The 21901-nt window shown below is 43.4% G+C and overlaps 1 protein-coding gene across 1 annotated transcript; it reads right to left on the bottom strand.

Annotated features, from left to right (window-relative positions):
* Positions 1–606: 606 nt before the first annotated feature.
* On the bottom strand, positions 607–17164 carry LOC308122755 (voltage-dependent calcium channel gamma-7 subunit-like; the record flags this gene model as incomplete). Its single annotated transcript, XM_080484814.1, has 5 exons — positions 607–1128; positions 4234–4379; positions 12009–12149; positions 15361–15447; positions 16969–17164. 5 exons carry the CDS (start codon positions 17162–17164, stop codon positions 607–609), a joined length of 1092 nt encoding a protein of 363 aa, XP_080340940.1.
* Positions 17165–21901: the final 4737 nt, after the last annotated feature.

Raw genomic sequence — 21901 nt, 5'->3', positions numbered from 1 at the left:
TTGTACCTGCTACATTTGGGTGCAGCAGCAGGTTTTCCTGCACAATAAAGATCATGTTAAGTCTTCAGTAGGTGGAAGGATAATATACTGTGAAAGATCCACTGCTTGTCTGTTAGTTTTGTTTAGTTTTTTTTCATGAATGGGCAGCCTTGTGAACATGAATTGTTTGGCTGTTTCCCGCGCCGCTCCTCTGCGTTGCCTGTGTATCACGGCCCCGGTGATGAATGTACCCGTCAGAAACCCCACAAACGTCTTGTAGCTGCTAATCACGCCGTCCCTCACTCCTCCCCCCTCCCATATTCCCTCCCACAGCCTGTTCAAAGTTTTGAAAAGTGTCTGTCTTCAGGTTGGCATCACCGGTGAGTCATCCCTCCGCCCGGCCGCCTCCTCCTCCCCTTTTATTTTCTCCCCCCCCCCATTTGATTTCCTCAAACCGCCATCCTTCAGCTCCCTACTCCCACACACGTCGAGGGTTCAAGGTTTGTTGGGTGTGTTTTGTGTGATGTCTAACATGTGTAACAGAGCCCCACCCCCCCGACCTCCCCCACATACCCCCGTCACCCTCCCCAGTTGTGTTTGCCCTCCCGTTCCCCTGCTCCGAGCAGCCTAGCATGGCGAGGCGCTCATTCGCATGTGTGTGTGGTAGCGAGGCGGAGGCACAGCAGCAGGGGGCGCCGCCATGGGCAGGGACTGGGGCGGGGGCCCGCTCGGGTGGGGGTGGGGATGAGGGTGGGCATGGGCATGGGAGGCCCTGGGCAGGGTGGAGATGGCGCCTGGGTGAAGGGGGTGAGGGTAGGACGAGGAGGTGGAGGAGGAGGAGGCCGGCTGCAGCTGGTAGCTGGCGGCCGACGACGGCCCAGAGGAGGAGGGTGTCGCCTGGGAGCTGCTGCCCCCCTTCAGGGGCGCCTGCGGGGGCGGAGTCTGGTTGAGCTGGATGGAGATGTCGGAGGAGACGTCGGAGGGACTACGGCCTCGCTGGGGAGGAGGCCAGGAGTCCGGATGGAGGAACTGCCCGCTGTAGTCGCTGCAGTCAGACATACGGGGGCGGTAGAGAGCAGGGTGGGGTCGGAAGAGCTCCTCCTCGGCGTAACGCTTCATGAAGAGGTAGACGGACATGACCCCCGCACCCTGAAGACGGAGACAAGTCGACATTAACAAACACAAATCTGGAACTGCAGATTCTTCTTTTATTTTTCCTGAAATTTACTTATCGAAGATTCACAAAACTTTTTCCAGACTTCAGATTGTTGTCGGTTCCTTTATACACTGGGTATTGGTTACATAGTTCCAGTGCTTTGGACTTGATTTTCTGCTTCGTCAATGATATTCAGCTCTTCATCTCCACCCACTCAACCCTGACAAACTGCATCACTGAAAAAAAATCTTGACTTCAAACAAATTCCCTGAAGCTGAAGTGCGACAAATCCAACGTGGTAATTGTTGGACCAAGAACACTCATCAAATCATCCTTAAACATGACTGGGAACATCAACCGCTCCACTTGGGAAATCTGGGCGTCAACTATGAACAAACCTTCTGTGTCCATATTCTTTCTTTATTCCTATACTCTGTTTTGCATCTTTGAGGATATTCACCCTTTATATGGTCCCAACTTAATACCTGCAAGTGGAAAATCTGAAGTGTCGTTCTTTACGCTGAGACTTTGTAATTAGCTAAAATAGCATAACCCCCCCCCCCCCCCAAACTAAATTGCAGCTATTGTATGATTTAGTGCTTGAAAGTGTGTCTATGCCTGAGTCTGTGTGTTTAAAGTGTGTTTATTTGTAACTGTAAATCCCCTGTGATGGACTGGAGACCTGCTGGGATCGGCTGCGGCCCCATGCTGCTCCATGCGGATGGAAGGGTGATAAACAATCTTTACAATGAAATAAATTCCATATTTTCATTTTATATCAGAGGTAAAGACACACTTCCTCTTGTTACCCCCAAAGTCATTTGTTTACATATTTATTCAGATTGAATCTTGAATTGAATTGACTGAATCCCCACCAGCTACGACTTCTTCATAATTGGATATTTTGTAAACAGCTCTGGTGATGTAGTTTTGCATAAACAGTCATGTAAGCCAAGTGTATTTGAGAACACTGAAAAAGATCAAACAATACTGAGAATGTCTGCTGAACAGCAGAAGCCGAGATGAAGAGAGGAGAGGGCGCTGTCTGTTGCACAACATGTGCATGAAAGCACAACATCTGCATTGCCGCGGGGAATCGAAATGAGCATCGCCGAGTTTTTCAGCAGATTCAGAAATGCAAAACAGATTGACAAAACACCAGAATCAGCAACGTCCTTCTGCCTGAACTGCAACACACTGCCATGACGACGAGGTGGCGAAAAAAAAAAAAAATTAAAATTAAAATTAAACAAATCCATAATAATTTTTGCAAAGTGCTGACAAAAATGCTCGGAGCTCTCCGGTGGAATGAGCCATTATCAGAGACGTATTCATGTTTCCACCCGGGCATGGGCTGAGCATTCGCAGCTCATTCACTATTCATCCACAACATCATCACTACAGCAACCCTGAAAACCAACGCTGACGAGCATGAGTGTGAGGAAAAGAGTTGGCCCGAATGCAATTCTCAACTCCAGTGCAGATCAGACGAGGAGGAAGCGAGGGAGGAAGAGGAGAAGAGAGGAAGAGAAGAAGAGAGGAGGGGAAGCAGGGAAGGAGGCAAAGAGAGGAGTTAGACCAAGAGCTGAATATGGGAAGGTGGACAATGAATGGGATGAAAAGAGCGCAGAATGAGATTGCAGTGATTGTGAATGAAGGGAAAGGAAACGTATAAATATGATTAAAAATACACAATAAGGGGAAAAGAAGCAAAGCAGAAAAACTGAAATTAAAGTATTGTCGTGATTTATTTTTTCTATATTAGGATAAATATCACCGTGGTTTCCACAATTAAATGACGTTCACTGAGATTTCACAACTGTACCTTAATATTAACATTTCTTCAAGTTATATACTGACGTTATATCGAGTCATATAAAGATAAGTGGGATTTCTCACGGTGCTGTGATGTTTAAGGAGATTTTCCACAGTATCTTGATCTTTACTTGCAGGGCTATACATCTTGTGATTTGTCACAGTCATTCAAATTCCACTGAAATTGTCCCCAGCAGTGTGATTTTTACAATGTTGTAATGTTTATGGGGATTTTCCTAAAATGTGCGGTGATTTCCAATCTGAGAACAAAAAGTTATTGAATCAGGAATTTTATTATCGTCCTTTACAGTATTATTAGGTTTTATTATTTCTTTTTTCCACCATAGTTTCATACAGTTTCTTTACGAAGTCGTTTACATTTTGTCGTAAATGTGGGGGGAGACAGAATGTGGAGAAACGATGGAGGAGGAATGACAGAGGGTGAGTATGAGGAGGGACGAGGACAACAAAACCAAAAAGACAAGAGAGAAACCAAGAGGAGATTTACGCACAGGGAGGCAAGAGGAGTGGGGAGGAGAGCAGGAGGAGATAAGGGAGGAAGAAGAAGGGGAAGGGACAACAGAGGATTAAAGAGGAGCAGATAAAAGACGGGAGAAGAGACAAGATAAAAGTAGAGGACACACAAAAAGATGAGTGAAACAGAAAGGAAGCGACATGAGGAGGGTACAGAGGAGAAAAGAGATAAAATGAGAGGGATGAAGGATGAAGGAGGAGCAGCGCAGCGTCCTCGTACTCCTCTTCCTCCTCCTCCTCCTCCTCCGAGCAAAGAATAATCGGATGCATATGAAGCTTTGCTGCGACAGAGCTGCTGCCCCCAAGTAGTCAAGCTATTAACATTCATGAATATTGATGCAGGCAGGATGACGGCTCCTACGCAGGCACTTTTTAAATGTGTGTGTGTGTGTTCAGCTGAATAAGCCTGCATGTGTGTGTGCGTGTGTGTGTGTGTTTGGTTGGTGGACATCCACACTCCACATTTCCAACAATGTGTGTGTGTGTGTGTGTGTGTGTGTGTGTGTGTGTGTGTGTGTGTGTGTGTGTGTGTGTGTGTGTGTGTGTGTGTGTGTGTGTGTGTGTGTGTGTGTGTGTGTGTGTGTGTGTGTCTCAGCACATCAAGTCTTTCTAAATGTTAAACATCACTATGTGTTTGTATCACTGTGAGCTTCTGTGTGCTTGTGTGTTCACTCTAAAGCGTCTGGTTTGTGCATGTGTGTGAGTGTGTGTGTGTGTGTGTGTGTGCGCGTGTGCTGCGCTCTGATCACCTCTTTGAGCAGGAAGGAGGAGGCGGCGAAGGCGAAGGACCAGCCGTAGTGGTAGTGGAAGAACTGCTCGGCCTCTCTGGGTCGGTTCATCACCTCGTCGTTGATACTGGAGATGTATAAAACCAGACCCACCACCAGGCTGAGACCTGCGACCACACACACACACATCACAGTTTAATCAAATGCTTATCGCCACAAACACAAGAGGTCCTGTGGTGCCACGGTTTATCCTCATGGGTTTATATTGTTTTCCTTCCGTCTCTCGTCCATCTGCATAGTAAACATCCGCTTGCAGAGGCGAGTGGGAGCATTAAAAGACGTGTACCATGTACTCGTCTTTCTGCAAGCCCTGCGATGTGAACAGGAAACTGAACCATAGCTTATCGTACAGGTTAGGGTTAAGACTGCCAGGGTCGTCTAGTCCAGTCCATGATTGGACAGTGAGACGGGCAGACACAATCACAACCAATTTAGATCCAATTCCCTGAACAAGCGTGTCCGGATTGTCGGATGCAGGGAAATTACTCTGAGACTCTCCATCTGTACTTTCTAGAGTTTTAGCATTTTGCTTCAGCGATGAGTTGCCAGGAAAAAAAATCAAATGTGTTATCCTTATGAGCTATCATTTTCAATCATTCGAGTTACTAAACATCACGTCTTCTGGAGATCAAAAGCAGAAGAACACAGGAGCAGGTGGTGTAAAAACAAGACTCATTGAAATGAAGTGAAACAGACTTTCATACAAGTGCAGATGAAAATGAGACGCAGAGGGAACGATCAGGGGTGAGCTTGAGGAAGGGGCTGCAGTCCACAAACGGAATGGAAAAGTAAAACAGATTATCAATAGTGGAAGAAAGGACAACATATGAGATGACAACACAGCACTTCAAATATGAAGTATAGTGGCAGTGGAGAATACAAAGAAAACACTCTACTAAAGGTTGGGTCCTCCAGTTTTACACTTACAAGCAGGCGGAATATGTTTGCAGTTGTGACCAGACTAAAAGATTTATACTAAAGCCATAGCAGATTATTTTTGTAGGTCACCCTATTGAATGGAAGAAAAAACAACTGACAGATAATCGAACTTTGTTTGTTTTCTGTCCTTTATGAATGGATGAACTCCTAAGAGGTGCGAGGCGAATGGTACAGTTCCCTTCTTACCTTGTAATGGGCTTTTGGTGTGTGTGTGTGTGTGTGTGTGTGTGTGTGTGTGTGTGTGTGTGTGTGTGTGTGTGTGTGTGTGTGTGTGTGTGTGTGTGTGTGTGTGTGTGTGTGTGTGTGTGTGTGTTATCTCTCCACCACAGTACAGCCTGTTTTTGGGGCTTTTCTGGGCCAATTTTACAGTACAAGCGAGAAATGTTATCGTTATCTCTTCCAGCGACACACACACACACACACACACACACACACACACACACACACACACACACACACACACACACACACACACACACACACACACACACACACACACACACACACACACACACACACACACACACACACACACACACACACACACACACACACGGTACGAATGTCAGTTCCTCCTCTGTAGATGGGCGAACTCGTGCAGCTGACCTGCAAAATCCTGCAGAATTTAAACTGACACCCCAAACAACAGTTTCACACGGATGCTTCACCTCTGTTCCTCACAGTAATGGTGACAGAACATAAATATATAATAATTGTAAGCTGGCATCGCGTTTAAAACCAGAGTTTTGCAGATGTCCTGTAGCTTTGCGCATCTGCTCATAATACAAAAAGTTAGGGCAGGTTTACACTATGTTCACTATGTTCACTATGTTCATTATGTTCACTATGTTCCCGGCAGCCCCATTTGCCTGAAACGTAGTGTGCCGTGGGATTTTGGGGAATTCTGAGGAAGGCGTGGCATGTCGTTCACGTTCTGTCAAGACTTTCTACGGATGATGGACGCCGGACCGTTTTGAAAGCAGGTTTATGCCTCAAAGAGCCACCAAAAGTGAAGGTAATCACTGCATCCTGAGACTTTTGCTGGGTGCAGACATTCCTCTGGAGAAGATGTTCTGTCGCTGATTGCTCAGACTCTAATGAAACTCTCCTCCGGGCTCGGACTCGGCTTCCTCCCAGACCGTGCGCGCCCCGGCAAGCCGCGATTGAACGTGACGAAACGGCGCCGTGAGAACCGTGACGAAGCGCGGCGCGACGTGATAAAACGCGACGCAACCGTGAAACAACCGCGATGGAACGCCCACTACGTCACTTCGGGTAAGCCTCCCGTCCCGCTACGGACCGCCTCCGGGTTCTATTACGGCCAGTTACGTGCTGCCAAGGACGTTCATCCCGTTTTACTCCGGGCTACTGAGTTCCTCATCCGAGCCGTGGCAAATTATTTGACAGTTTAAAAATCTGGCACGGCGCCAACGGCAATCACGACCTGTTACATCTGCCCATCGCGTCCCCCTGCGTTGTCTCACGTCCATCCCGTCCCCCTGCGTTGTCTCACGTCCATCCCGTCCCCCTGTGTTGTCTCACGTCCATCCCGTCCCCCTGCGTTGTCTCACGTCCATCCCGTCCCCCTGTGTTGTCTCACGTCCATCCCGTTTTGTCCATGGTGGCCTGAAACGGGGCTGCCGTGGACATAGTGTAAATGCACCATAAAGAAAAATGCTTTCTAACAATGTTGCCGAGCCATTTTTAAATGTATTTCTTAATTGGGGCCACATGTCTGAGAAACATGTATTTGCGTGATGAGCACCATATCGGTTCCTTCCAGGCGAAATAATCTACCAAACACAAATATCCTCACTTTCTCTGCTTTGTGACGCTTGATGCCGGCAATGCAAACATGGGAAACAACAAGTGTGAACGGCAACGCGTCTCTTTATGTAAACGGTTTCATGTCTGTGAAAAAAGCAAGGGCAGCCTCCAGCATTATCAGCTCCCATCGTATTTATCCATCATTAGGCGCACAGCTAAAAGGAAAGACACTCATAGAAGACGACCATCTGGTTGCGATTGAAGATACCTGCTGTTTGGTGCAGCAGCTGCTGGAACAAAGAGGCTTGAATGAAAGCAGGAGAGTCCTTAAAGAGATGATCAGGAGTTGGACAGAAACTGTGAAACATGCCTGAGTGGATGCTTTTAGGCTTAATCTCAAAAAAAAAAAAAAAAAGACTTACTCAGTTTTATTTTTCTATTGCATTTCTGGTCTAATGTATTCATATAATCACGAACACTTCTAAATTACATTATTGCAACTATTCTATATTTAACAATATATATATTTAATAATATTTCTATTTGAATAATCTATTTAGGTGCAGTCTAACAGAAGAATAAAACGTTGAGAACTTAATGTGAGTTTTTAAAGTGTCACATTCAAGGGGGGGGGGGGGGGGGGGGGGGAGTTGTAATTCGCTTTTCTGGCCATCAGATGGCAGTGTTGCTACTGCTGAATGCTCACCACTGACTCGTGTGCATGATTTATAAGGTTCACATGTGTGCGTGCGCAACACACACACACACACACACACACACACACACACACACACACACACACACACACACACACACACACACACACACACACACACACACACACACACACACACACACACACACACACACACACACACACACACACACACACACACACACACACACACACACACACACACACACACACACACACACACACACACACACACACACACACACACACACAGAAAAGAGTAGAAAAAGGAGGCAATAGGTGTTCCAGAGTCACTCTGCTGTAACCTGTCAGACAACACAATAATACACACATACTGACAGAAACAAGCGCTGCACTACACAATCAGTGACATTAATGACCAACTCCACAGATTTCTGGGATTTCTTTGCACCCTCTCGCTGTGTGTGACATATCCACCGCTGCCTTCAGAGAACAAACTGTTCTTTTGTGACAAATGGCAAGAAGAAATAGTGTAGAAAAGAAAAGCATTATATTGTCAGATTTGCCATTTTGCTTTTCAGAGGTGAAATTGTCAGCCGTGAAACATTGATGATTGACTTAAGACTTTATTCCTGAGGCAGAAGTCGCCGGTAGGAAACAGAGTTTTATTGTTCACAAGAGGTGGCAAACAATTACTATTTGTGGAAATGACTTTTTAAAGTTAAAAAAGGCAGAGCGCATTAATCTGTTCAGCTTCAATCTGTGAGTCTTGCTTTTCTCTTCCTTTGTACCTGCCTTATCTTGAAAAATGTGTCCACACGGTAGGGTCAGTTTGTTTTGTTAAATCACTGAAAGGCATCCTTTAGACATTTAAGAACATCTAACTTTACACTATACAATATTTAAAATAAACTAAGATATTGTGAGATTAACGCAATGCAAGTGTTTTTTGGATTGGGAGGTGTTTTCTGGTGTTTGTAGTGTTTTGCACCTCCAGGCCACCGTACTGATGAGACGACAGTCTCTATAAGATCAAAATTATTCCAAGCAATCCAATACAAGTCTGTTTTTAACTTTTTGTTATTTCTATCTCACATGTTTGTGGGATTACAAACATTTCCACTTTATTCTGAATTTCATCTGCAACATTTTCTTCTTTCTCTTCTCATAATTCAGATTGGACCTTATGAATTTACAACGCACGTTTTCTTTCTCTCATTGCATTTTCACGGGATTCAATTGGATTAAATTCATTATCATCTGTGATTTTATTAATATTTTCACATGATTCCTGACATGCGAACTTTAGTTAACTGTATTCTCCATTATTTGGAACAGAACTCTGAAGGCAAAGTTGTAATTTGAACCATTTTAAGACCATTTATTCTGACTTTATGAAGAAAAAGTGCAACGACCGAATTCCTTTTCCAAAGGTTCGACTGTCACGACTGCCTCTGTCGGGGTAAAAGCCACATTTCTCTGCTTCTCTTTTAAGTTTGGACTTGAGAAGTATTCATGTCACATCCTGTCTATTGTGAAAATTAGAAAATAGTAAAACATTTAAAATAACCCTGATATGTCATTGTAAGGTACAGATTTTGTTGAATTATGGTTTGGATTCTGTGTTCGGTTCTTCATTTTTCACACTTTTGTCCACTCAGGCCTCCACGTCGCTGAGCTTCTGCATCAAAGAGTTGCAGATATGCATGACTGCGCTTGGCTTGATTCATTTTGATGACCGCACGCGTCCAGTCAGCAGTCCTCCATGCTAAGCTGGCATCTGTGAGGTGAAGCTCCCCTCGCTAGAACAGGAAGATGACTTCATCCCGCGGAAAAAAAAAAACCCCGACTACCTACAACAAACAGTCCGTCAGCTGATTGCAGCTGAGCGTGAGCCGGAGGTAACCTGCGGCCATACGAGGAGGTGAGCTCACCCTGTTGGCCGCGGCCGCTCTTTATCTCAACAGGACGCACACACACACACACACACACACACACACACACACACACACACACACACACACACACACACACACACACACACACACACACACACACACACACACACACACACACACACACACACACACACACACACACACACACGCGAGTCACGCGGCTCAGAAACAGGTTTCACAGTTTTTGGTGTAACTCCAGGATCCTATCAGTTTGACAAGGCGGTAAAGAAGACGGATGGCTGTTTCCATGTGAAATGTTAGAGGACACATGTCGATACCAAAACCAGTGGATTCCAATCCGCACACATCGTTCTGCTGCTATAATAGCTCCTCTCTTCTGGGAATGCTTTCCTCGTGGATTTGGATCTGGACTCCAGGGATTTGCTCCCATTTAGCTGGAAGACGGCTGACGATTGACGCAGATTTGAATGCCAGTGTTTAATTCCTCCGCGGTGTCTAAAGAGGAGGAAGTCTGATAATGTCTCCTGCAGTAAGAGGGATTTTTCAGGTCTCCAGGTTTCTGGCCAGTTTGCAGAGCGATGATCGTTCAGACTGGGAGACAGAAAACCAACCTCGTTAACGACTTTCTTATTAAACCATCAAACTACAAGAAAGTCCCTTTCCAGACTGTTTGCTTTGAGTTGGAAGTTTATTTCTTATATTTTTTCCACCCAAAAAGCCTGAAGCGAAAACATCAAATCACCGCTGCCCCGCGGCGTCCTCGGCAGAGAGCAATTATTTGGAATTAAATCCCGTTCACTGTTCAGCCGGCAGCAAGAACAAGGTACGGTCTGACAAGCTGTCAGCCGGGAAACACAGAAAGGAGCCGTGGAGTGAATCTCCCATCTACTGAGCTGTCTTCTTACCATTAACCTGTGAGAGCGTTCACTCCCGGGAAGCACTCGTCTGTTCTTCCACTCGGCCGCTATTTGGATGCTCAACATCCCATTTAAGTTGGCAGGTGAGGGAGGAGTTTAGAATTCGCCGCTCGGTTTATTTGCCTGTTTTCAGTCTGGATGAAGTCGAGGTCTTCATGACGACAACCGAGGGGCTCTTGAGCTCCTGATCACAGCACTGCTAGCGCACATTTATTATCATTTGGTGTGTTCCTGAGTGAACCTCTGTAGGTTTCTTGTTAGATCCATTCATATGGGGACACGGTAACACATCTTTGTAGCTTCACTACAAACAGCAGGAACATCCTAGTATCCTATTACAATCATGAACTGGATAACAAACATACACACATGCAGTAGTTACTTCAGCAGTCCGTGCAGCTGCTGCCGTCTCTGCTCGCTTAACACACCGTTCATTATCCAATGCTGCTTTTTCCGGACCCGTTACTATTTCACCTAAAAAGCGCCTTAAATAAATGTGAGAATAACGTTCGTTATTGCATTGAATTAGAGAGTCATTTTCTTTTCTTTTTTGCTCACTTCCAGATTTTAGAGCATCTTCCTCCAACAAACAAACCAATGTAATTTCAGCAGAACCTAACAAGTGCATCAGTCATCAGTCTACTGAATGAGTTTTGATTTTCACTAAATACTTAAAGTAACTATATTAAATTTCAAAGAACAAATGTGTAACTGAGATTCATAACACATTTTTTGTGACTTTCAAATCACTAAACATATATCATATTTTGCTTCCTGGATCCAGATTGTCCTCATATTATGCTTTCAAATCATGTTGCACAAAAATTCTATTTTCTCCAAATCCGATGAAAAACTATAACGAGTTTGTGTTGCCACAGTATCTACCTGAAGCAAGAAAGACAGTGAAAATGTAATTAAAAACCTGCAGCTGCCGTCTCCCTGCACACGGCGACGTTCGTTCTAAAGCCTTTCCAACCGTAGATGAGCTTTAAATCTTCACCGTCAGGTACTGTAAAGTCTGCGCTTTAAAGAGAAGCTAAATGAGACTGACCCGCGGTCACAGTCTGGCTTTATCGTTTGATCACACACCTTTAAATATTTCTTTGAGGCTTTGCGTTTCTCTGATTAGCTGGATGGAGTTCACCTTTCCTCGTGGCGTGCATACTGAGCAGGCCGCACTCTGCGGAGCTGCTAAATGTGTTTACTCTCCGCGGACCCTCCATCCACAGGCTTTCTGACAGCTGCGCGCCGCGTTTGGCTCCCGGGCTGCTCCGCGATGACGAGACCACGTCGCAGAATAATTGGAAATTCGGGAAACAAACTGTGACAAGAAAATCCCGGGGTGTGTGGTTGTTCCACAAGTGTGTAAAATTAGTGTTCTGTGAGGTTTTGATGGTTCGCATATGTTGCTTCTCTGCAACGGGACGAGCTCTGGAACCCGATGAGGAAGACTCACGGTGGCGTGACTGAGGAAGCTTTACACGGCAAACAGCTTCTTCTCACAAAAAACAGTGTTACCTGACAATATGAAGAATATCCCGGAAACGAAGGCAAGGATGGTGCGCTGCGGCCGGATGTGTCCGATGTTACTGATGACGAAGGCAGTGAAGACGAAGAGCAGGGAGACCATGGGGAACGGAGTGGCAGTTCGCACCATTTCTGGAGGGAGGAGGAGGAGGGAAGGAGGAGGAGATGAAGACGCTACAGTCAGGCAAACCTGTGAAACCTTGATGAAAGACCCTCTTGAGCCGTTCTTACTGCACTAAAGCAAACTAAATGTAATTAACTTTACATGAAATCTGTCAATTAAGTTGTTCACCGCAGATTCCATCGTTTTGTTCGGTTGAAATGTGAGTTAATTCTCACTCACCCCCAATAAACATCGTCTCTGATGAACCAACATCCCTGATGAAATTATTCTACTAGATCTCCTACTTTTTGCATAACATTTATTTATGTTGCTCAAGCAAGATTGTTCTTTATTTGAACTAAATACTTAAAAAAAAAAAAGTTTTTTTATGTCTCAGGATCCTTAAATCATCTGTATAAACTGGAATGTGTTTGATAGAGTGTTTGTAGTCCATCTTCCACTAATACAGCAATAACCTCCTGCCTCTTTGTATATCTTCATTCAATCCATCTTGGTACTTTGCTGTACCAGTGATGGCTTATGGGTATTGTAGTATTTTGTGTAATATTGACCAAACACAGTAAAGATAGCAAGATAGTTTTTTTGTTGTTGTGTGGATGAATTTAAAAGGATTGGCTCACATTGCTTAAACTATTCATGTTACGAAAATGTATATATATTTATATATGTGAGTGAGTGAGAATGTATATATATATTTGTATATAGGTTTTGTACAATTTTCTTGGACTTAAAAATGTTTCTTATGATCTGCCCAATCAAGCACTCTTAGATGACCTTAAGTTAAATACAGTAAAGACATTCAAACATAGTATTTGTTTCTTCTTATCAACAATTAAGTTATGTTAATGGATTATTGTATCGTCCAGGTTGGACCTGAGCAGAGCAGCAACTTTCTGCTGAACATTTTATCACTTCGTTTAAAATTTTGCACCTTTTCTTTTCACGACCACTGTGCTTGCGTGGTCAGTGAGATACGTTAGTAACTGAGTTTTTTTGGCAGAAGGTACAACAGTTGAATCGGCACAACCCTACAGCTTAAAGAAGCCTAAACATTTACATGCGACTGTTCTCTGCGTGCATGGTTGTTTTCCAATACGCACAACGCCAGCTGGTGGCCTGACATGGTAATGGCAACGTTTTCTGCGATCGTGTTTCATCAAGGGGAAACTTTCCTGAAACAAAAAGTCAAAATCGACGCAATTTCTCGTTGATCATTATCAACAGTTTTTCATCCGTGCATCAATGTGATCAAAATAATTTGTGCCATTATCCTAAAGGTAAAGTATTTCCTGGTTTTGTTCAGACGGAAGTGAGAAACGTAGCGTAGCGCTCACATGCAGCGGGAGGTCTGCTGCAGCTCGCTCGGCCCGACGCCGAGTAAAGGCCATGATTTATTCAGGAGCCTCTCCCACCGACCCTCTGCAGTGTTATGACTTGCGCGCCTACCTGAGGACATTTATCTAGCATTAAATGGACCGCGCGGCTTCGCTCCCCCTCCGGCGTCTCCAACAAGCGTGTGTGGTTCACTTCAAACAGACAGAGCAAACTGCGGAGGGGAGAAGCACTCTGAGGCCAGTTCACAGTGTCAACATTTTAAATCATTAAAACAGCTCGGAGACAAAAATCGCCCCACCGGGAACCATGTTGATCTCAGAGAATTCATTTACCGAGCGAGCGAGAAAACACATTCGCTCTGAAAACAAACACCGGTTTTCACGGGGTTTCTTAACCAGACGTGGGAATTTAGACGCTGGATATTCACTTCGTTTAGCGCACGGCCGACCCGGTGAAACAATGAGCTCTTAAAGAACACGAGCAAGCTTCAACTGCAGGAGACAGTCAATGACCATTAAGACTTTCCCGCTGCCTGTTTTTCACTCGGTGAGACAGAAAGAGAGAACTTTGACATCAACAAATCTTCTGGAGGAGTTTAATTCAAATATCCGGTGAGCAGTTGTGCTTCGACAAGCTGAAAGATCTAAACTGAACCAAGAGTATGTTCGCTTCTAAAATATTTACCTTTGTTTAGGCATATATTCCATTAAATTAAAGAGATTATAATGCATGTTACAAAATAAAAATATTAATGTATTTTATCTATAGGGGACATTCAAATATGTCAGAGTTGGCTTTTATCCCAATTGTGTCAGTTTTGGTGATTTTGAGGTGCAACGATGAACGATTTCTTCACATTTAAAATATTCTAAGGTTTACAAACTAGCTCTGTCTTCCCCCTGCAATGTCTTGATCTACCGATGAAACGCCTTTAAATTCCCTTCAAACGATGAGATGAAAACGGCATTAATTTATTTAATTAACAGCTCCATCTGCTTTCTGTAGTCATCACTTTAATAAGCAGCACTATAACCTGCCATGTTCCTGTTCGGACGTTAGAATCATAGCCGCCACCTCAGGTTGCCAGTATTTTGAAACTGCCCTTTCATATTCCTTTCCAGTGTCATTAACGCGCTTCATCCAAGTATTTCAGAGCTGATTTAAGGCATGACCTTCACGAATGAATGTTCAAACTTTTTCTTTCATGATTTAAATTAAAATGTTTCATAATACAAAAGGCTGGTAGAAACTGAAAAATTAGCCGAAAAGAGTTTAAATGAATACATTTGACATATTTTTTCTAAAAACAGTGGATCTCAATGAGCCCAAAAAAAGAGAAGAGATTGTTGATAAGAGGAGGGAAAAAGTAATAAAATAATCTTAATAAAAATAGATCTTTACTAATTCAGAGTTACGGCTGATCAGCAGGAAATAATGGATTAAATTTGTAATATAAATTTGTCAATCACAGAGTTATTGTGAACCTTTCTTACATATTTGAAATTCTGTCATTTTGCATGTGCAGAACATGAATGCACAGAGTGTGGAAACAATTTGTCACAAGTTTAGTCTTTTGCGATATGCACAATGAAAAAATTGGAATCGTGCTCGCAGTTATATTTGAAATACCTTGTGCATCCAAGCCGCCGCCATTCCTCTTGTGCTTGTAGCACAGTGATGGTGAAAACCTCAACTAAACATGGTATATTAGGATCCTAATTGTGCTGCAGGTGGCTGTGCGGCTCAGATCTTAAAGTGAGCACTGATCTCCAGGTCGCTCTGAACATCTCCATGTCGACTGACGAGTGAACGTGTCAACATGTTGAAGCCATGCAGCTCTTTTGGGAGCTCGCTCGCCATATTGTGTGTATGAAGGTGACTTACTGAGTATGTTGGCTGTGTTTTCAGTGGTAATCTCTATCTCTGGCTCGGTGAAATACTCGGACGCCACACATCTGCCCTTCTCGGGTCCTGGGGGAGAGAGGGAAAAATACAGAATGAGAATGAAGGGAAGAAGTCAGGAGTGAGTGGATGATCAGGTCACAAACAATATGAAAATTTTAGCATATGGAAATAAAACCGAGCTAAACAAACAAACAAACAACAAAATGGAGGTCAGGAAAAGAGAGAGAAAGGGCAGACAGGGAGACGCGGGCCACGCTGGAGATAAACACGCAGATTTGGGGAGGACCAATAAAGAGAAAGGTGAAAGAGACGTGAGAATCCTCGAAAGAGATAGTGGGATTAACAAAAAAAAAGAAAAAAGTGAAATGTGGAGGCACAGTGTGAAAACAAAAAAGTGAATTAAAGGCAGAGACAGATGGAGGTCAGGAGGTTCAGGAGAACACGAGGTCTGAGCGGAGGGAGAGAGAGGAAACAGACATGGTGATTAACCTCAAAGTGGAGGGGGAGAGAGAGAGAGAGAGAGAGAGAGAGAGAGAGAGAGAGAGAGGCACATAAACAATACGAATACTAAAATCTATCCATGCATGCAAATATGTCACTAAAATGATGCATAAGCGCACAGATAAATGTGATATTGTCCTCTCTGTTTCTTTCACACACACACACACACACACACACACACACACACACACACACACACACACACACACACACACACACACACACACACACACACACACACACACACACACACACACACACACACACACACACACACACATACACACACACACACACACACACACTTGGCTGCTCCAAATGCCACCAGCGTTTCCCTCCTCTGACCTTTTGTACCAGGCGTCAGACGACAGGGAAACACAAACATGGCCGCCTCCCCAGAGCAGCACCCTCCTGACCCCAAACACAGAGACAGCCACTGCATTAAGGACAGTTATTTGTATCAGGGTGTCCACCCTGCTGCTGTTAGTGTGTGTGCATGTGTGTGTGTGTGTGTGTGTGTGTGTGTGTGTGTGTGTGTGTGTGTGTGTGTGTGTGTGTGTGTGTGTGTGTGTGTGTGTGTGTGTGTGTGTGTGTGTGTGCATGTGTAAAGAGACACACTATCTTTTAGCTTTAACACAAACTGGCACCGTCCAAACAGAGGCAGTTTTGTCTTTCAGAGATTCCTGTTTTATCAATCAATTTTTTTTTTTACCATGAAGCCGTCGTAGTGGTGAACGCTCACGTCTCCCAGTGAGAAGGTTCGATACCGGTCCGTAAAGAGGAGTGTGCATGTTCAACCTCTGCATGTCCACAGGTTGGATTTTATTGTTGTCTCGGTAACGTTTCACAGCCGTCATCGCAAAAGCTCTTACTACATGTAATTTATCTGTAGATTAGCCATTTGTTTCAGGGTTGGTAGTGCTCAGCACGAGTCTCACTGACTCTAAACTCACAAGCAAATACGTTATGTTTCTCAAGGGAAGCTTCATTTTTTTTAGCTCCGTTTCACGATTCAACTTATTTGAACTTCAGATTCTTCCCTCAGGAGCTTTGCACTAAAATCACGAGCTTGAAATCGTTGCCCACCTGCCACGAAGCAGACCCTCCACAGGCCGGAGTGCAGCGCCATCTTGACCTCGGTGGTCTGGTTCTGCTGCAGGACGATCCCCTCCTCCATCAGCAGCCAGTAGTCCGTGGACACGGCGACGCCCACCAGCAACAGGCCGCAGGCCCCGAACACCGACGAGAGTAACGTCAGGGCCCTCGTGCTGAACGAACTCATCTACAGGGAGAAAACCAGACGTCAGAGTCATGTGAGTTTGAAGCGAAGTTTACAGCTTGTTGATTAAAACAGTCCTGAGGCGATGGGATTCAGAAACATGAAAAAGAAGAGGTGACAGGAGGACAAAGCGAAATTGATTCAATTCATTGATTTCTACATTTTAAAAAATGCATAAGCTGCGGCAGAGACGTTGAATCCCAGGCTGAGGAATCGGATTCTGATCTTTCTTGACTTCCATTGACTCCAGCTGTTAAATATTTATGCACCTATGGACAGAAGATGAAAACAGCAGCGGAGGGGAGGCGGGGGCGGAGAAACCTTGGAGGGACTGAACTATCTTCATATAGAAAATAGAAAAACACAACAAAGCAGCTCTCAGTCAATCCTGGGGATTTTTATTAAACCGCATGATTGGACTGCACGAGCGCTTCGTGCAAATAGAAGTGATGGAGACGTGTTCCTGAACAAAACCGAGAGGAGGGTAATGACGCTCCGAGACGGGACATCGGAAACAATCACATTTTTCAGGCTGTACACATCATGAGAAGTGTTGTTCCAGGTATGTCATTATAATCACGCATAAGCACAAATTCCGCCGTCTAATTTACTTCCCTACTTTTACAATAGCTTGCATGTCCTCCTAGTACACACATACATCTTCTCCAGTACTCCAGTTTGTCTCGCAGTACATTGTAGTTGTAATTGACTAAAATGTTTTACTGGTTCCTCCCATGATGTCAAAGTCTCTGTTTATTGAGTTGGGGCAACTGTTTTTGAGAGACGCATTCAATAATCGGGAAATAAATGAGACTTTGATCTTGCATCTCTAAAGTCTTCCACTGTTTTTATCTTTCAGTTGTCTGACCTGAGAAAAAGCCTTTATGGAAGCATTTTCATTATTCTGGAGGTCTCTCCTTCAGCCATTACAGTTACAGCTTTTAAAGTGGCAGTGAAAAGAGACATTATTATAAAAGAACAAATAAATGGCCAGGCAGTGGAGTAATATATTATCAGCTGGCTGAAGCAGTATAGAAGATCAATGGGCCACTAGGAGGCATATTTTGATTTTTTTTTCTTTTTAACATTTGGCTGATTTTCCATGCATATATTACTTTCTTTGCTTTTTTCTTGGACCCTAATTTGGTCTGAAGCAGCCCTGAGAACAATAACTTCACAGATGTTCTCATGAGGCAATATTGGACTGAGAAAGATGCATCGGGTAAAGAGGAGACATAGAACAAAACCCAAACAGTCATTGAAGTAAACAGCAGTTTTAGGCAAAAGGGTATCATTTTGAATACGTTGTTGACACTTTTGATGACCAAAATAACACGGTTGAGTGAGATACTGATCATTTTCTGAGCTGCTCCAGCAGGCAGGGCCGGCCTGTCAGACTTCCAGGTTTCCTGCAGTGCAGTTTGACACTCACTAGGTGGCAGAAACGCAGCCTCTGCCAGCCATCGCTTCAACTGTTGACACACTGAGAAACATCCTACTTTCTCTCTCTATCTCTCGCTCTCTCTCTCTCTCTCTCTCACACACACAGTGTCTCATCCATCCAGTCAAAATGGAGGTCACTCTCACCACGCTGTCGAGGAAGCCTCACCATCGACACACAAAACTTAGCAAGGTGCAATAAACACCTGGCATCCTCCTAAAATAAACATTTCCATACATCATTTATAATCATTAAGTCGGAACATGTGAAGTGTTTCTTTTCTTTCTTTCTTATAAACAGAAACAACTTCACAGAAGTGGCCTTCTCATCGCTGCTGCACATTCAGTCCCAGACCACCTGCAGTTCACATAACCTGCAGCAGTGCACAGCGCGAGCTGTTAATTAAGACTCGAGCTGCGCAGTGTTAATACTGTTCAATAAAACATGCCAGGAGCTTTACATGCATTTATGAAACATGAAATTATTTGCACAGTAAATGTTGGAAGACTTTAATAGGAGAGATTTTTTTTCTTCATCAGTGATGTTGAACAGCACTGTTTTGTTTGTTTAGGTGAAAATAATGATGAAATATCCGGAAGTAAAAAGTAGAATTTGGAGGTTTCGTTCTCGTCTTAATTTTGTATTTTTGTATGTAAAATCTAGCTTATCTTCTTGAAGATATTTACTGTATATAATATGATTACAAGAGAAATTACACAGTCTTTTAATAATCACTTTCATTTTTCCCTTTCATGCTTCCTTTTCTTATTCCTTGCCTTATTGTCACGGATTCAGTCGTCAGTGAAGCACCTTGAATTTTGCATGAAAATTGTAATATAAATAAAGTTTGTGTTTTGAATAATATATGAGATATGATGCAAAGCTGTGAGTGTAACAGGGGAAGGTTTCAACCTATCACACATCAACAAATGATCTGATTATCAGAGAACTTTTCATTAGATTCCTAATGATGACTCATTATTTCAGGGCCCCAGTTCTGTGTTTTTCCCAGTCTAACGTTTTTCTTTCTTCTGTATTCACCATAAATCTGTTAAACATGATTTAAGTTCTGAGGCCCTGTTTACACAATGACATTCCAGGTGAACATTATTAGTTTTTGTGCGTTTGTTTCAGAAAACGTTTGCGTTTACACGGAAAATGCAGGAAAACACTGAAAACGATGTAGTTGTAATGTTGGGCCACTAGTGGGTGCTGTTGCTTGTTTTTGTAATGAAACCACACAGACATGTGCAGAGAAGAATCCACTGTAAACATTAACAATGATGGTACACAGACATTCGTATTTAAGTGTGTTAAAAGTGTTTTTTTTTCCCTTCTTCATCTTCTTGTTCTATTATTATTATTATTATTATTATTATTATTATTATTATTATTATTATTATTACAGAGTTTCAGCTGTGAATCTGGACATTTTGACCAAGCTTTATTCAGACTGTACTCATCACAGCTTACTTAAAACATAAGACTCTTAGCAGGCAATTAATTTTACATTCGAAATACCTTTGCAGCACACAGATAAAACTTGCTGATGTGAGAGGAGTCATAAGAAACTGCAGCAGCTTGAGTGCTTCCAGTCAAATTTGCATCATACACATTTGAAAAGAAAAGAAAAGAAAAGAAAAGAAAAGAAAAGAAAGAAAAAGCTCCTGAAGCTGTTTCTGGGCAGAATGTAACTTTGAACATTGCATGAATACCCTCAAGATTTCTCCACTTTCACAGCAAGCTACATTTTTGAAATATACATAAAGAAACAGACATGCTTTAAGAGGATGCTTATACGGTCAAACTGAATTTTTTTTACATCTATTATCCCGACTAACAAGCAGGATTTACACCACAGTGTTAAAACGGGTCCATGAACTCCTGGAACAGTGTTTATGGGTGGAGGCTGAGAAAGAGGCAAGCCGATAAGAGAGCGTCACAGAACAAAATGAAGTCGGCAGACAAGATCAGAACCCAACAGATAAGAAGCAAAAGAGAAATTTGCTGTCAGGCAGGAAGAGACTGAAGCGTGACCTCATCACTCAAGTGAGACGCGAGTTTCTGCGAGCACATTCTGCAGTGTCAGGGAGGATCCGCGCTCTCAGACATGAGTCACCCCCATTACCAATATTTGATATAGTAAATCAGAAATCCCCTGCAGAGATGATGGCTGACGTGCAGGTATGTGAGAGTGCATGTGCAGCTGCTCACATGCACGTATACGATGTGAAAGAGGGAAAAAACTTTTGGGGGGGGGGCATTTACACAGCTGCATTATCTACAGACCTCATCACTAAAAGGAGTAGTTAATTACAGTTAACCTGAAAAAGTAAAACTTTGATTGTGTGTCGGGCGTCCGTTTAGAAGACAACGGTGCTCAGAGCCACTACAACTTTTTGAGGGTCCCAAGGTGGAACTTTCTGAACACACTCCCACTCCGTCTCTGTGGAGGAAAATGAAACTTTTTGTGATGCACAGTAAACGGACAATAACAACAATGGCGGCCCCCAGAGTGTCATGACTCCCACTCCATATTCTCCTGGGACTTGGTAGTTTTATATTGACAGTCTCCAGAATAACAATCAGACTTGGTCGATGAATATCCATGTACTCACCATTGTTAATGTTTATTGCGTATTGCTCTCTGCCCATGTGTGTGTGATTTCATTACAACTACAAGCAACAGCACACACTAGTGGCCCAACATGTTAACTACATCGTTTTCAGTGTTTCTACCATTTCCATGTAAACGCACATCATTTTCAAAACGTTGCTGTGTAAACGCAAAACTTTACTGAAACAGAAACGCTGCGTTTTTACTTGAAACGTTGTCGTGTATACGGGGCCGAAAAAAACTACACTAGTGTGTAATTAAGACAACTTACAGTACATTAATGCTGATGTTAATGCTCCTGACAATGGAAAATCTTGGGAGGAGGAAGACGCTCTATAATCTGGACGTTGGTGTGGCTTGAAAGAAACTGCTGACATGCAGATATCGGTTGGCCTATTGTTGAAACAACAGCCGATATTAATGCAGAAGGTAAAACTATGATGCATTAATAAATCTTACAGTAGTTGTGGCATTCCAGTCACGCTTTACTTCTTAACGAAATTCATGAGAGCTGTAAACTCAAACTTTCTGAAAGTCATAAAAAATGCTTGAGCCTCCTGGTGAGACCTTGACCAAAAAAAGTCTCAAACACACCAGCTCGTGGATAAATCATGAATTTTTAACACTTGGAAGGTTTGTGTGTGTGTGTGTGTGTGTGCGTGCGTGCGTGCGTGCGTGCGTG

The sequence above is a fragment of the Lipophrys pholis genome (genome assembly GCF_963383615.2).
Source record: "Lipophrys pholis genome assembly, chromosome: 17".
Lineage (NCBI taxonomy): Eukaryota > Metazoa > Chordata > Actinopteri > Blenniiformes > Blenniidae > Lipophrys > Lipophrys pholis.
This window is presented reverse-complemented; position numbering and strand designations above follow the sequence as displayed.